Genomic DNA, 17054 nt, shown 5'->3' on the forward strand with positions numbered 1-17054 from the left:
GCGGGACAGCATGCACTACCTGTAGCTACTTGCGCCCTCTATACAGCCAAGAATGCCTAAGCAGTACCCGTTGATCCCCCATGGTCCCCTTTATATTATGTTAATTGAGAGCTGATTTGATGAGAAAACTACCTGCCAGTGACCTTGCAGGGAGGTCTAGGGAGGTCTAATCCCCTGGCCAAACTAGTGGAGGCGGGCTTTAATGTGAAATGGCAATGATTTTTTTTTTTCTTCAAACATTTGTGTACCCGGTAATGGTTGCCTTGCATTCTTTTCACATACATGTGTATGACTTATAGAGGGAGGGAGATGAAGCAACAAAAGTAAAACTATCAGTTATTCCAGACTGTTAGAAGGAAAAGGAATTCATGTGATCAATTTAGCCCCTGGGGACCCCTGTCTTGGTTGCAAGTTCTTGTTTTTTAAAACAAGTGTAGATGATATTTTTTCTAACATTTATTTTTTATAGAATGCAGCGATGGTGAATATGAATGCCCTGGTAAGCAGTGTATCCCTGGAGCGTTTTACTGTAATGATTTTGTGGATTGTTTGCAAGGAAACGACGATGAATTGAATTGTGCCAATCCAAATAATACGAGTAAGTATCTCATTTTTAATTGCTAGGGGTTGGGAAGGGTGGATGGTGTAGTTTCAGGGAATTTATTGTTGTTGTTATGATGATAATCATTATTAACCGTATCAGACATTCGAGCAGGGCAATTTTTAAATATCATTGTCCTCGAAGTTTTGATAAGCCAACAAAACATACGTGCGATAAAAAATATATTGACCGCTCAGAAAATTTGATGGGATTTTGTGTGTAATTTGCCGGTCAATATTGATACACAGTACACCAATGAATCAAATATATTGCACAGCCATATAACATCATATTTTACATAGCTTAGACAGATACCGAGATGTGATTGGTCCAGAGCTCGCATGTGATATCAATTGCGAGGATCTAAATTGTTATATTTTCCTGGCCGTCACTTTTCAGTGTTATACAGTGCGTCCCAGAAAAAATGAAACCAAGAAGTATCGATGTTTTATCATAACTTAATCACAATCATAATTAATAAATGATACATATTTGGAAAGCTTAGCGTCTCCTCTTTGAGTTGATGCTACTCACGTAGTGCTTGCATTTCCATAATTTTATTAAACGAATTCGTTTTTACTGGCTGCATGCCGTATCAATAAACGAAATTAACAAAAGACTTAACTCCGTTTCGTTGACAATCAGCCGTAGACGAGAGTCTTCATGCATGGCTGATTGTCAACGAAACGGAGTTAAGTCTTTTGTCAAATCTACTTTTTGCTACGGCAGGCACCCAGTGAAAACGAATTCGTTTGTTAAATTTATGAAAATGTAAGTATAAGATAGTAAGAGTATCTAGTTTGCTCTCGATATTTGATGCGGTTAATAATAGTAATATTGACTGCCTAATTCAGGGCAATACGACTTGTCATATATCATCCTCGCCTTCGGTTCAGGCGATATACAACGTATGTCGTATTGCCCTGAAGGCAGTCAATATAACTTAAATATGCTTGCACTGTATTTCATGGTTTTTGTTAATGTTATTATTATTGTTATTAATCAATTAATCAGTTTATTGTAGTCGTTATTGGACGCCCGAAAAAGAACATATCAACTCTGTCGGTTAGATTGAGCTGAAGCGGGTGATGCCTCGATCTATATTTGAATGTTATTCTTATTTTTCTAGAATAGACCATGCGAAATATTTTAGTGTTTTGTTTCTTTAGGTGTAATGATGTTTGTATTTCAAATTTTATCATTGTAAATAAAACCAACCTACCAATATTCAAGCTAATGTCAAACCAAAAACTTTCAGGTGCATCAACTTATTTCATGAGTGATAAGATATTCGCAAATGTGTCATGCCACAAAATGCTTAATGGCGTGACTTGCATTCAAGATTTTAATTTTGTGAAAGTCCCTTGGTGCTAAGAAGACATGACTTAACAATTGACAAAAGTTTCGTGCTGTGAAATGAATAATACAATTCATGAAGCATGAACAGCATTCAAGTTCTTCATGTTGTGAAAGTTTACAACCAGGGTCTACTCATCATATGATTTATTTTAGTTTAACTAAAAACACAAAATGGTCGGCTGTGAGATGGCAAAAGAATTTATTTACACGTAACATCTTTTACAGTAATTCATTTTTAAAACTGGAGAAAGGAGCAGTTGTCATTCATTTCGCTAACAAATTTAGAATGTTTTGTTCATGGGGAGGGGGGGGGGGGAGGCATTCGGATTACAATATTTGATTTGAAGTTAGATTACACTAATATAAAGCCTAATTCGTAATAAAATCAATGCTCACAAAACAAATTGCCATACATTCTTTTGTCGTATCGCGGCCCGGTGGTGTGGTGTGTCATTTACATGCATATGCATCAGTTTCCATATTATATTAAACATGTATATTTCTTTCTTTTTTTCAGTGACATTATGCTTATGAAAGCATGCAACCAGCTGATACAACCGATGACAAAGCCGTAACCCAGACAACGAACGCTGTGGATGAAAGCCGAGCACATCCAACAACTACGAATGAACGAGCAAGAGACATGACGTCATCTGCCCGACAGACCCGATCCAAGACTGCGAACAAAGGCGAGACCCGCGAAAAGAAATCAGGAGGTCCCAAACAGCAAGCAAAAGAAAGTGCTGAGCTAATTCAGATTCTGTCTGAGTTTCGATCGCGGAGTAGCAGCGAACCAAACCTTCGTGACGCACAAACGCAAATCACACGTTTCCTGAGAAAGTCTGCCGCCACTGAATACGATGAAAACAAAGAATATGATGAAACTGAAGATCCGGCTGAAGATGAACTGTCTGAAGCAACACCCGAATCCCCGGAACTCTCATTTAACCATGACAAACAAACAAGTAAGAAACGGAGAAGGAAAAACACGAAAAGCCCGAGCAAATGATGATTTGGTAAAACAATCAGAATTATGTTCACCGAAAGCAGATAGTTATAGAGAAAACAAAATAAATACAATAGTAAATATATATGTGCATGAATGGTACGAATACGAGATAAATGTGTATAGTGTTATTAAGAAGATAAACTCAAATTTAACATGTCGTCAGTATTAGTAATTACCCAAAATTGTAATGGGTTACGTAACAAACTGAAAAGACAAATGTGTTTTAGATGGTTTGAAAATCAAAACGCTGAGATTGTCCTCATACAAGAAACACATTGGTCTAAAGACATAGAGCATATTATACGAAATGAATGGAAAGGTACAGCCATCTTCAATCATGGCACAAACAACGCACGAGGTGTAGCAATTTTAATAAAAAGACAAAGTGAAATTAAATACTTTTCTGAATATAACGACCAAAACGGGAGATTCCTCATCTTAGAATGTCTAATACGTTCAATTAAACATATACTTGTTAATATATATGCTCCTAATGTCCATAAGAAAAGAGAGATTTTCTTTAAAAGTGTTTATAATAAATTGAATAAAAAGTTCGATTTACAAGACCTACAAACACATTTGATTATAGGCGGAGATTTCAACTGTGTGCTGAATCCAAAAATAGATACCTTTAACGTTAAAAGCAAATACAAAACTCCAAGTTTTTTAAAACTAATATTAAAGAGGTTTTTGTTAATAGATATCTGGAGAAAAGTGCATTCTGATAAAAAACAATATACATGGCGCAACAAGGGTCTACAGGTTGCTTCAAGAATTGATTTTGTTCTGATTAGTAAACCTTTGAAAAATTATATAATCAAAACTGATATTAGGCCAGTTGTTAATGGTGATCATAATGCAGTTACCATAACAATCAGATTTAATGACACCAAACATGGACCCGGATTTTGGAAATTTAATACTAGTTTGTTAACAAAAAGTGATTATTGTGAAGAAGTTAGAACAATTATAGAAGAGGCAGTACAAGAAAAGAATAACTCTTGCATGTCTTGGCAGTACGCATGGGAACTATGTAAAATTAGAGTCAGAGAATACTCTATCAAATATACCAAAAGTAAGAAAACAAAAGAAAGTGATTCCACGTTTTTAGAAGAGAAATTACAAAGGATCAATGAAAAAATGTGGACACTTGACGGTGAGAAAATGCAGGAAACTATTAATGAATATGAAAAGACTTCCGAAGAACTAGAACAAATATACAAACGGAAATGTAAAGGCTCAATAATCAGGTCGAGAGTCAAATGGTTTGAAGAAGGAGAGAAAAACTCTAAATATTTTATGTCATTGGAAAAAAGAAATTATGATAAAAGTACAATTTTGCAACTACGCAACGACAAAGGCAAAATTTTTAGTGAGCAACAAAATATAAGAAAATGTGTTCATCAATTTTATTCAAACTTATATCGTCAAAAAGAAAGACAACATGATTTAGAAGGATATTTATTTGTTTTACACAATTCTGAATTGACCGAAGAATCGGCAGAATTATGCGAAGGCCAATTAACAGAAAAAGAATGCCAGCAAGTTATTTCTGAGTTTGCCAAAAACAAAGCGCCTGGAAGTGATGGCCTGAATATTGAGTTTTATCATTTTTTTTGGACAGAAGTTAAATGTTTGCTTGTAAACTCACTAAACGAAGGATTTGAAAATAATGAACTTTCTAGCACGCAAAGACAAGCTATAATTAAGCTATTACACAAAAAAGGTGATCAAACTAATTTAGAAAATTTTAGACCAATCTCACTTCTTAATTATGATTACAAGATTGCGGCATCAGTCCTAACTAAAAGACTCCAGAAGGTAATTCCCACATTAATTTCCAATGATCAAGTAGGGTACATCAAGGGTAGAAGTTTAGCTGAAAATATCAGATTAATCGAAGATATATTTTATTATGTCCAAAACCACTCAGACAAAGGACTTGCATTTTTAACAGATTTTAGAAAAGCATTTGATTGTCTTAGTTGGGATTTTCTCTTTGAATGTTTACGGAAATTTGGATTTAAAAATGAATTTTGCAGATGGGTCAATACTCTGTACACAAATGTTAAAAGCAGTGTCAATGTAAACGGTTGGTTAACAGAACAAATTAACATAACAAGAGGCGTACGCCAAGGGTGCCCTCTCTCGGCCCTGCTTTTCATACTCGCTGTCGAGGTACTAGCTATTAAAATAAGAAACGATCTAGACATCACAGGAATTACCCTTTTTGATTCAGTCGAAATAAAGATACTGCAATTTGCAGACGACGCAACAATTTTTGTTAAAGACACAAAATCTTTAAAGAAAGCTATAAAGCAGATAGAACATTTCGGTTTATTTTCAGGTTTAGAGCTGAATAAATCAAAGAGTTCCATAGTTAACATTAATGGAGACACCACTGGTGAAAACATTTATGGCATTCCATGGACCTATTCTGATGTTAAAATATTAGGGGTTCATTTTGGGAAAAATGAACAAAACCTAATAAACCTTAATTGGAAACCCAAAATATCAAAGATTGAAAATATAGTACGTCTATGGAAAGCGAGGCGCTTAACTTTTTCTGGAAATTGTGTAACAATCCCTTATGTTTATATGATGATCAGTTACACGACAATCTCCACTTATTTGTAAAGTGCAAGCACACAAGATTGTTTTGGTTAAAATTTGGAGACATAATTCGAAAACTTTACAATGTCAATTTTTCTTTTGACAAGTTCGTTTTAATTGAAGGTTATAAATTGAAAAACAAAATATTTAAAAGTTTAAATTTTCTTATCATATATGCAAAATACGCAGTTTATTTAACATTTATGCAAGCAGAAAATCGCAAACTCATGTTTCATGAAGTCTCTATTCTTTGTATTTTCAAAAGACTAATCCACAATCGATTAAAGATCGAAAGGAACTGTAAAACAAAAAAGATATGCATTTTTGAAAACACTGTTATTCAAGAAAACGAAACATGTTTTATTTGAACTATGCTAAGATGCTACGATGTTATTTCAATTGATTGTGTATAATTGTTTGTTTTGTTCAAATGCATATATTTATCAATAAATTCATTTTACAAAAAAAAAAAAAAAAAAAATAATAGTAATATTGACTGCCTAATTCAGGGCAATACGACTTGTCATATATCATCCTCGCCTTCGGTTCAGGCGATATACAACGTATGTCGTATTGCCCTGAAGGCAGTCAATATAACTTAAATATGCTTGCACTGTATTTCATGGTTTTTGTTAATGTTATTATTATTGTTATTAATCAATTAATCAGTTTATTGTAGTCGTTATTGGACGCCCGAAAAAGAACATATCAACTCTGTCGGTTAGATTGAGCTGAAGCGGGTGATGCCTCGATCTATATTTGAATGTTATTCTTATTTTTCTAGAATAGACCATGCGAAATATTTTAGTGTTTTGTTTCTTTAGGTGTAATGATGTTTGTATTTCAAATTTTATCATTGTAAATAAAACCAACCTACCAATATTCAAGCTAATGTCAAACCAAAAACTTTCAGGTGCATCAACTTATTTCATGAGTGATAAGATATTCGCAAATGTGTCATGCCACAAAATGCTTAATGGCGTGACTTGCATTCAAGATTTTAATTTTGTGAAAGTCCCTTGGTGCTAAGAAGACATGACTTAACAATTGACAAAAGTTTCGTGCTGTGAAATGAATAATACAATTCATGAAGCATGAACAGCATTCAAGTTCTTCATGTTGTGAAAGTTTACAACCAGGGTCTACTCATCATATGATTTATTTTAGTTTAACTAAAAACACAAAATGGTCGGCTGTGAGATGGCAAAAGAATTTATTTACACGTAACATCTTTTACAGTAATTCATTTTTAAAACTGGAGAAAGGAGCAGTTGTCATTCATTTCGCTAACAAATTTAGAATGTTTTGTTCATGGGGAGGGGGGGGGGGGAGGCATTCGGATTACAATATTTGATTTGAAGTTAGATTACACTAATATAAAGCCTAATTCGTAATAAAATCAATGCTCACAAAACAAATTGCCATACATTCTTTTGTCGTATCGCGGCCCGGTGGTGTGGTGTGTCATTTACATGCATATGCATCAGTTTCCATATTATATTAAACATGTATATTTCTTTCTTTTTTTCAGTGACATATGATCTTACTGACCCAATGAACATATCGTCTCCCAACTATCCCAATGACTACCCGGTGCATGATTACACAGTGACCTACATCACCGTACCCGAAGGCTTGTTAGTCCGGGCACGAATATTAGACTTCGATCTCAGCCACTCGTCGTTTTTACTCTTCACGAACGGTCATGATACCGAATCGGAGGCCTCCGATTTCATCAGATCGTTCACCTTTGATTCAGAAGTTATCCCGGGAGAGACAGAGGTGCTTTCAGAGGGCAGCAACACGATGGCTATTGAATTCCACTCAAATTACTTCAGTCAATCCCGTGGTTTCCTCATTGAGCTGTCAGCTGTGGAAGGTAATTTTTTTTAATAATGATTGGCTTTAAGGACATGCAATACTTACATGAGGTTTGGTTGGAACTATCATCCCGTTTCGGGTTGTTGTTGTTTTATTCTTTAAAGCCTGTCTGCAGTACTAGCTACTTGCGCCGGCCTCTATATAGCAAACAGTGCCTAAGCGGTACCTGTTGGTTCCCCATGCCCAGGACCAAATTCCAATTGAAAACAGTTGAAATCTCCAACTGGTTTCAATTGGTTTCAATAGGAATACAAATTTTCCAGTTGAAACCAATTGCCTGAACTGGAAAAAGTTTGGATGGTGTGTCAATTCCAGTTCAAACCAATTGGAGATTGCAACTGGATCTAGTTGAATCTTGTATTTAACTGGTTCTAGTTAGAAATGCAACTGGAACCAGTAAGATAATTTTTCCAGTTACTCAATTGGTTCCAGTTAGAAGGCCATTTCCATTTACCCAACTAGTTCCAGTTAGAAGTGCAACTGGAACCAGTAAGATTATTTCCAGTTACCCAATTGGTTCCAGTTAGAAGGACGTTTCCAGTTACCCAACTGGTTCCAGTTAGAAGTGCAACTGGAACCAGTAAGAATATTTCCAGTTACCCAAATTGGTTCCTGCCAGGTCGAAATTCTAGTTGATACCAGTTGACATCTGAGACCAGTTGATATTACCAGTCGATTTACCAGTTGATTTACAAGTTGATTTACCAGTTGAAAACCAGTAGATGATTACCAGTTGACTTACCAGTTGAAAACCAGTAGATGATTACCGGTAGATTTACCAGTTGTAAACAAGTAGAATACCAGTTGACTTACCAGTGGACAAACCAGTTCAACGTATCTTATGCATATTCATGACTTATTTGCATGTTTTCACAACAAATATAATTATCATGATCTGCCAAGCAAATGTGACGATGCACGTCAATTTTGTGATTTATATTTTCTTAGTCAATCATTGACAAATATATTTTATATGTCTGATCACCTTTTTCATCTAATTTAAGACGTAAAAATAGATATATTGATATATATTATTACTAACCAGGAAACAAAATGTATAATTGTGTATATATGTATGTACGAGCTCCATTATTCTAACTCACAAAATGGCCAGATGCCAATATTGATTATTGATTAAAAAAAATAAAAAAATACGTAAAGACAGTATTTGTGTTGAGAAGTTAAACCATTGTCAATGCAATGAGCAAGGAGAAATGTTTCGCTTGTATGAACAGTGTAAATTTGAGGATTTTAATGTTTCTTTTGCAAAGCTCTGGCATGAGATACCAAATGCAGTGGTGTACGTCCTAGTCTTATGGATACATTACCGCACTGTAGATTGCATGGTTCACGGTTCGAGTCCCCAAGTGGCACTGATGCCTGTTGGTAGATAAATTCCTTGAATGCTTGAGCACCTTTTCATGGTACATGTAGCTCGGTTAAAGCCGGGTAATGATATGATTGCAGGGCCCTCACAGAGAACAATATCAATACTGATGAGGCTACCATGGTTAAACAAAACAAAACATGTTATTATTCTTATTGTTATGATTAGTAGTAGTAGTAGTAGTAGATATAGTAGTAGAAGAAGTAGCAGTAGTAGTATTGTTGATTTGTATTATTATTGTTTGTTGTTATTATTTGTTGTTATTATTATTATTATGACGATACAGGTAATGCAACAAAGATGGACATGGTTTATTCAGAATCACTTCTCTCTCTTTCTCTCTCTCTCTCGTTCTGCTATTGCATCCCGTCTTGAATCGCATCACCAGGCGCGGATCCACGGGGTGGGGGGGGGGGGGAGGCAGACCGGCCCGGCCCCCCTATTTGTTTGTTTTGTTATTATTTGTTGTAGGTAGTACCCTCACTACCGCCCCCCCCCCCCCCCACTGAGCAAAAAACGGTCTGCGCAATTTACGAATTCCCGGGAAAAAAATGAAGAAAAATAATTACTACCTACCCCGCCCCTCCCCCCCCCCCCCCCCCCCCCGCTTATTCAGCGGCCGATTGAGTCGTTGCGAAATTTTCTCTCAAAAACCGGACGAAATTTTGGTCGACGCGATTTTCAATTTTAGCCCCCCCCCCCCCCCCCCCCCCCCCCCCCCCCCCCTATCGGCAAATCCTGGATCCGCCACTGCGCATCACAGCTGCATGTAGTGGACAACTGCCACAAGAAGCGCGTTAATCCTGCCCTCTGACTACCATTTTATATCTGAAATGTAATCTTTTTCTTCTTGATGTTTTATATTTGAAGAACCAACATGCGGCAGTGATGAGTTTACATGTGAGCTTGGTGGGTGCGTCTCTTACAACCTCACATGTAATTATTTCCGTAATTGCCCGGTGACTGGTGATGACTCGGATGAAAGGATTTGTACTGCGCCGGAAGGAGGTAAGACTTTAAATTCGTCAATATACATATTCATGTCACGCACGGCCTGTAATAATGATAATAATAATGATATTGGTTTCTTATAGGTAGTGCATTTCCATTAACTGAATGGTATTCTTATGACCCTGGTCACTGGATTCAATTACTATTCTGCGCATTAAAGTGCACATTCTCCACTTCCTGGGGAGCATTCCAGCTAGTCGCTTTTTTTTACGGGCACTCACGTGGGTGGAGAGGAACAATGTAGCATGCCTTGCTCATCGATATAAGTGATGTGTCGGGACATAAACCCACGACCACTGCATTTCTAGTCAAATGATTAAAGTAGCCACACGAAGAAATCAAAAGTGTTTTGAATTGATGCCTTGCCGATCAAATACAACAACTCTTCTCTTAAAAATATGTTTGGGGCCCGCAGTACTCAACTCTCAAAAATGTTAGTTTTGAGATCCAGATTTTCTGCCTTCAGCGGTCCTTTGTAGAGCGTTAATATTTGTGAGGTCATATACGGGACACGGCTGGCTAGCTGCATACTGCTACACGGCACTGAGCTGTTCGTCCAGTGTGTGACGTCACAATTCAGAGCTCGCTACGCTTGTGTGTTTGACTTACGTTCAGGGGCGTTCGGGGGTCTAAGGAGGGTCTTGAAAAATTGCATTTTACGCCTTTCCATGATATCTATATGATTTCTCAGCAAATTGTTCGTGTTTTTCAAGAGAAAATCTTTCCATCCATATGTAATTTGTTCTATTTATGAGTTGTTAGTGAATTCTCTTTGTGTAGCTCCTTTAAACTACTTGTCTACAATTTGTATCTTTGAACATGATGTAAGGCGATGTTTTGGGGCACTTAAATGAAGCCCCGGGGTCTGACGGTATATGTAACAAAGTGCTGAAGCTTTGTAGGGATCAGTTAGCCGGGGTATTAAATGAACTTTTCTAACATTCACTGGAAAGGGGATACATCCCGACTCTTTGGAAAACATCCTGGATGTTTCCCAAAGAGTCGGGATGTATCCCCTTCAAGGCTTGATATATAAGACCAATTCCAAAAGGAAAGAAAGTTAAGGAGCTTAATGATCTTCTTCCCATCTCACTCACTTGCAGTGTCATGAAATGTTTCGAAAGATCATGATGAAGTACCTTCTTAAATACAATACCCCTACATTGACCCCATGCAGTTTGCTTACAGATGTAAGAGAGGAGTTGATGATGCAGTATTAACATTGAAGGTATATGCCCCTTTAGACAAGGCTAAGACCTATGTTAGATCCACTTACGTGGATTTTCTAGTGCTTTCAATACTATTATCCAGGGGCGTACACAGGGGGGTTGGGGGTTAACCCCCCCCCCCCTTTGGTATTTGTATGTGTATAACCCCCCCCCCCCCCTTCGTTTTTTTTTTTTTTATTATTTAAAAAAATAAAATTAAAAAAATTATGCCCGGCATGGCTGACCTAAAAAAGGTGACCTTACCCTTCGATCATACCCGATTTAACAAGTTACAGAGTATAGGTATTTAGGTACTGCTATCTCAAAGTCACTTGATTGCCCAAAGAACAGTGTAGAAATTTTAAAAAAGGAAACCAGAGACTATACTTTGTTAGGGTAATGACAAACTTAAAGTAAGTTGATAGAACTATTTTCTAAGTCCCTAATTCAGAGTTTCCTAACCTTCAACCTAATTTGCTATTATGCAAACGCCACAATTGCTGCCAAGAAACTGCTCGAGCGTCCCAGAAAGGCAACAAAACGTATCACAGGAGCTGATCTACCATCCATACAAGATCTGTACCAGAAAGATGCCCTTTCTAAAATAAAACAAATAATGCATGACCCCTTACACCCACTGAATGAGCACTTCAATTTATAACAGATCTGGAATACGCCTGTGCACAGCGCAAACCCAACGTGTACGTTTCCGAAGATCCTTTATCCCCGACTCCATTCATCTGTTCAATTCTAAAGCAAAACGTTGACTACTATCAACATACCATGTCAATGTATTAATATAAATGTCAAACATATGCCATGAACCGTGCATCAAACTATCAGTTACCAATTAAGCCAGTAACTATTTGACATCAATAAAGTTAACAATAATAATGATGCTAAATATATTACTCATTGCGGATAAAGTATCGAAAATAATAACGCTAGTGATATTCGTTTGCCGCTGCAGCACTTCGTCATGTGATAACATATAATGTGGGCAAGCGTGTTTTATACTCTACGGGTGGATCGACGGTCAACTAATTCGATCAATAATTAGAACAATAACGAAAAAAGGCCTATTGGCCGAAGCACACGGGTGCTCAACCAATCAACGGGCCGCTTGCTCGGCTCGCCTGCCGGGCGGGAACAATAGCGTGCTCAATTTATACCTTGGCTTACTCATTTATTACCTCCTTTAATATTTATATTTATCATTTGTGTATGTTTATCACTGTCCTGTAATATCATTATTTATATGTTTGTTTTGTATTACATTGTAACAAGTGGAAACCAAATTTCACGATATGGATAATAAATCATTATACTTATACTCTACAAACATATGAAAGTTATAATTTATCGTAACTTGACAATAAATAGTAGCTTACAATTAATGTAATGTTACATGAACACATTGATACAACGTATGGTATGTGACGTAGTGCCAGGCACCATTCCCATTTGTTTTAACACACATGATTGATAAAATGTTCAATTTTTCGAAATGTATAATTCAGGGCCCAGTCTTATAAAGAGTTTCGATTGATTTGAATCAATCACAACTCCTTATAAGCGCTTTATAAGTAACGTTTTTATTATTAGTAGTATTATAATTCAGGCCGTAGGAGGGTCTTTTCCTTTTTATCGGACCTAAACAAATGTGCTATCCATAATATATTGTGAGTAGTGCCCCAAAGGAGAATTCACTTCAGAGAAAGACAGAAATAATTGTTGAGATGTCCACAACTACAAGTATGTCACGTTCCACTGATTAAATTGCCAGTTTCAGATTGGCATAGATTTAATGATGGCATATTTCAAACATTCGTTACTCTCTCTCTCTCTCTCTTTTCTTCCTTTTCTCTCTCTCTCTCTCTCTCTCACTCTCTTTCTTTCCTTTTCTCTCTCCCTCCCTTCCTCCCATTCTCCCTCCCTCCCTCTCTCTCCCTCTCTCCCTCCCTCCCTCTCTCTCGCCCATCTTCTACCTGCAGGTGAATGTGGTCCAAGGCTGTTCACCTGCAACGATGGCGAGTGTTTCACTTACCAATATAGGTGTGACTTATGGCCTGACTGTTCAGGAGGAGAGGATGAAGTGGACTGCAGTCCGTAATTCATCAGTCGAATCGACCTGGGGGTCAATGCTGACAAGAAGCTAATGAATCTTGTTCCCTGCATTACTGAGATATCCCCTTCCTCCCCCCCCCCCAGCAAAAAAAACTTGTAATAGTAATTAATGAGGAGGCAAAAAGTAAAAATCGTCATGATTTCTTTATCAATAACATTTCAATTTGGTTTTTAAGGAATACATTCACCACGCTTATAATTGAAAGCTCTAGAAAACTTGAATCACTTTATTCTTTAATGTATTCAAGAAATTCAGCTTAGTATACACTTACAGGTATTGATTTTTTTTTGTGTAGATAGTACTCATAAGTTTCTGATGTTGTTGAGAGAAGGGAGTTTTATATTTGTGTATAGTTTGGGCTTTTTTATTAGGCCTTAGCATGTTTACGCATTTTGAACTACAAGATGTACAGCTGTAGCGTTCAAAGCCCCACAGACTATAAGAATTAAGATTGTAAGTTGGATTCAAAATGAAATGTGCCTTCTCCTAAATGGAAACACTACTATTATGAGACAGATATGTTTTCATCTCGAGGCAAAAATATCGGCATAATTAGAGGTAAAGTGAAGTTTAAAAGAAGTGTTTTGGTTTTGATTGTTGATACTTTCATCTCTATTTGATTTCATTGTAAGGTCATGCAAGCTGTATTAAGGGAAGTCTTTTTTTTCATTAAAAGAGTGGAGTATGCATCTTTCCATTTCATCAGGGCCCTGTTTCATAACACTTGATATCAATAACAAGTTACAAGCTACTGTTATAAGCTACTGAAATCATGGCATCTGATTGGCTTAGAGCAAACTTGATATCAATAACAAGTTACAAGCTACTATTATAAGCTACTGAAATCATGGCATCTGATTGGCTGAGAGCAAATTTGTCATAGAAATTTAGCATTTGTTATAGCTAACAAGTTTTATGAAACGGGCCCCTGGTGTGTTTGTATTTTGAATTTTGGGGGTCCAGACTTCAATTTGGGGCGCCCACGTCATGTGCCCAGGGCACCTGTTATTGTAAAGCCTTGCCTTAACCCTTTCAGTGGCTTGGCTCACTACATTTTGATTCAGAACCCTGACAAATATATATCATATGCCTGAGTAGAAAGAGCAAAGATTTCTGCATACACTGCATCCATTGTTTGGCACGACTATATTGCGTTTGATGCCAGAAATTTTAGATATGAAAGTAATCTTTAAAATCCTCAAACTGAAGACAATTTGAAAGGTTCTGAAACCTTATTTTTCTCTCTTATCCTCAAGCGAGGTTTTTATTTCCATAATAGTAATAAAAATATGTACATTAATAACTCAATGATTGAGTAAAACATAACATAGGCTAAAAATTAAAGTATATTCAACAATTCTTCCAGCTTAGTATTATTTTCTTTGCTAACACATTCATATCTTAAAAATAATCTTAGCAACGACTTGAATTAAAAAAACAAAGTATGTGGGTAGTAAACAGAACCATTAACAATCTTCTTAACGTAACATTTATAAATTGCATATTGCGTATAATTTAAAATAATATTCAGAAGTGAATATTTCTTGTTTCCAATATCCTTACCTACAACTATTATCTTCTGGTCTATTTGTATTTCTATTTGGTATAGATTAAATATAATATTACATATTATTTCCCAAAACAAAGTCACATCCTTGCAATATAACATAAAATGAAAAGTTGAGTCAACTTATCCACAAGAGTTGCATAAATAATTATTAACAATTTGCCATTTATATAAGTTTTCTTTTGAGGCAATAAACCTATGAATCATCTTGAATTTAAATTGTTTAACTGCATTATTACGAATTTGCTTTAATTTAAATAAAAATACATCCTTCCAAACAAAGTCATTATCCAAATCTAAAATGAGATTCCAAAAGTAAATGATATTTGGTTCTTTTGAGTTTTTACATATTAACAAACGATAGTTATCTTTCACTTTCAATCAAAATAGGCACTGTATTCTAAACTTTTCGGCAAAGTCTGTACAAATAAATTTTAATATAGTTCTTATAAACGTTATATTATATTAGAACAATGTATTTTATAGTCATTTAATTGGTGATGGGTGATACCTTTGTTTATCATAAACATTTTGAAAAAATAATATGTACATTTTATTACAAAGCCTGTATACCTGGGGTATAGTCAAACCTGTCTATAAAGACCACCCAAGGGAATTGTAATAAAAAAGGTAGCTACCATATGTAGCATACTACAGGCCATTATAGATAGGCTCTTAACCCCAAGATTACCCCCCAAAGAACTCAGTCTACGTAAACTGGATTTGACTTCTGGTGAGCTTTATTCTTTAGAAGTCGTAGTAACAATTCAATCTGTATAACATAAATAACAGGAATACATATAGACATTTAGCACATGTAAATAAATACTTGTGTATTGCACTTAAATTTCTCTGCTTGTGTTTTCATTTATACCTAGTAAGAATGAACTAAGTCTGCAAATCATCCGCATAATATATTGCCACTGAATAATTACTTTAGTGCCTGCATGATGTGTCCTTTCACATACTAATGTAACTGTCATAATAAATGACTTATGTAATCAATCTCGATAGCTACGTACTTTAAGTAAGTAAAGTAAAGTTGATTTAATCATAAAATGAAACATGAACATACAAATGAGTAACATAGTAAACATAGTACGGTAATGGACACCCTTAGAAGGAAATTGCTTGTGGTGGGGCCTTAAAAAAAAAAAAAAAAAAAAAAAAAAAAACTACACATAAATTATACAGTTTAAAAACTTTAAAATAACATGATACAAACACAAAAGCACGCTCACACATTATACATACACACATACATTCAAAATATCCTCCTCTGCTCAAACTTGTTTACATAAATTATTAAACAATAACTGTATACATCGTACTTTAAATCGAGATAGAGTTGTACTTTCCTTAATATCATTACTCAAATTATTTCATTTCTTAATGCCATTTAAATAGAAAGAATTTTGTGCATTTGTCGTACGAACTTTAAATAAATGTAAATGATTTTTCTGACAAGTAGAATACGAGTGAATATCACTATTAATAACAAAGTTTATATTAGGAATTTCTGGCAATAGGCGATTTTGAAATTTAAACATAAATATGCGAGTATTAAATTGAATCAATTCAAAAATTGGGACTACGTGTGTTTTAACAAAAAGTGGCCGTGATGGGGCTAAATAATCAGATTTAGTAATAATACGCACGGCTCGTTTCTGTAACAAATAAATCTTATCTATATATGATGCATAAGTATTTCCCCAAATAATATTACAATAATTTACATGTGGAAAAATCATACTATTATACAACATAAGCAAAATATTTGATGGTAAAACATGCTTTAGCTTTGACAAAACTCCAATACTTCGAGATAATTTCAACGAAATGCAATCAATATGAGGTTTCCAATTAAGTAATTCATCAATTATAATACCAAGAAACTGAACACATTCTTTCCTTTTTATAATATTTACATCAATTTGTATAGGCAATAAATCACTAGGGATATTCCGATTTCGAGAATGAAATATTACATAATTTGTTTTATCATAATTGAGAAATAATTTATTACATTTGAACCAATTATCCAATTTTATCAATTCATTATTCTTAATATCAACTAAAGTAAATACACTACTATGTGATGTAATAACGGAAGTATCATCTGCAAAGAGTGTAAAATTTAATACATTTGAAGATTGTTTAATATCATTTATATAAATTAAAAACAAAAGGGGCCCTAGAACTGATCCTTGAGGAACACCACATATTACATCCCTTTTAGTCGAACAGACACCGTCAACCACCACATACTGCTTTCTATCACTCAAATAGT

At 35.4% G+C, this 17054-nt stretch overlaps 1 protein-coding gene across 1 annotated transcript in view; it reads left to right on the forward strand.

Annotated features, from left to right (window-relative positions):
- The window catches only part of LOC579855 (low-density lipoprotein receptor-related protein 2), a 57301-nt gene extending 41690 nt beyond the window's left edge, over positions 1–15611 (forward strand). The window contains exons 21-24 of the mRNA XM_030977822.1: positions 470–598; positions 7114–7461; positions 9721–9858; positions 13064–15611. Coding sequence (XP_030833682.1) covers positions 470–598; positions 7114–7461; positions 9721–9858; positions 13064–13182 — 734 coding nt within the window. The 3' untranslated portion in view covers positions 13183–15611. The remainder of the gene's footprint in view (positions 1–469; positions 599–7113; positions 7462–9720; positions 9859–13063) is intronic.
- Positions 15612–17054: the final 1443 nt, after the last annotated feature.

This window comes from Strongylocentrotus purpuratus, unplaced genomic scaffold, assembly GCF_000002235.5.
Source record: "Strongylocentrotus purpuratus isolate Spur 01 unplaced genomic scaffold, Spur_5.0 spur5_scaffold_1, whole genome shotgun sequence".
NCBI lineage: Eukaryota > Metazoa > Echinodermata > Echinoidea > Camarodonta > Strongylocentrotidae > Strongylocentrotus > Strongylocentrotus purpuratus.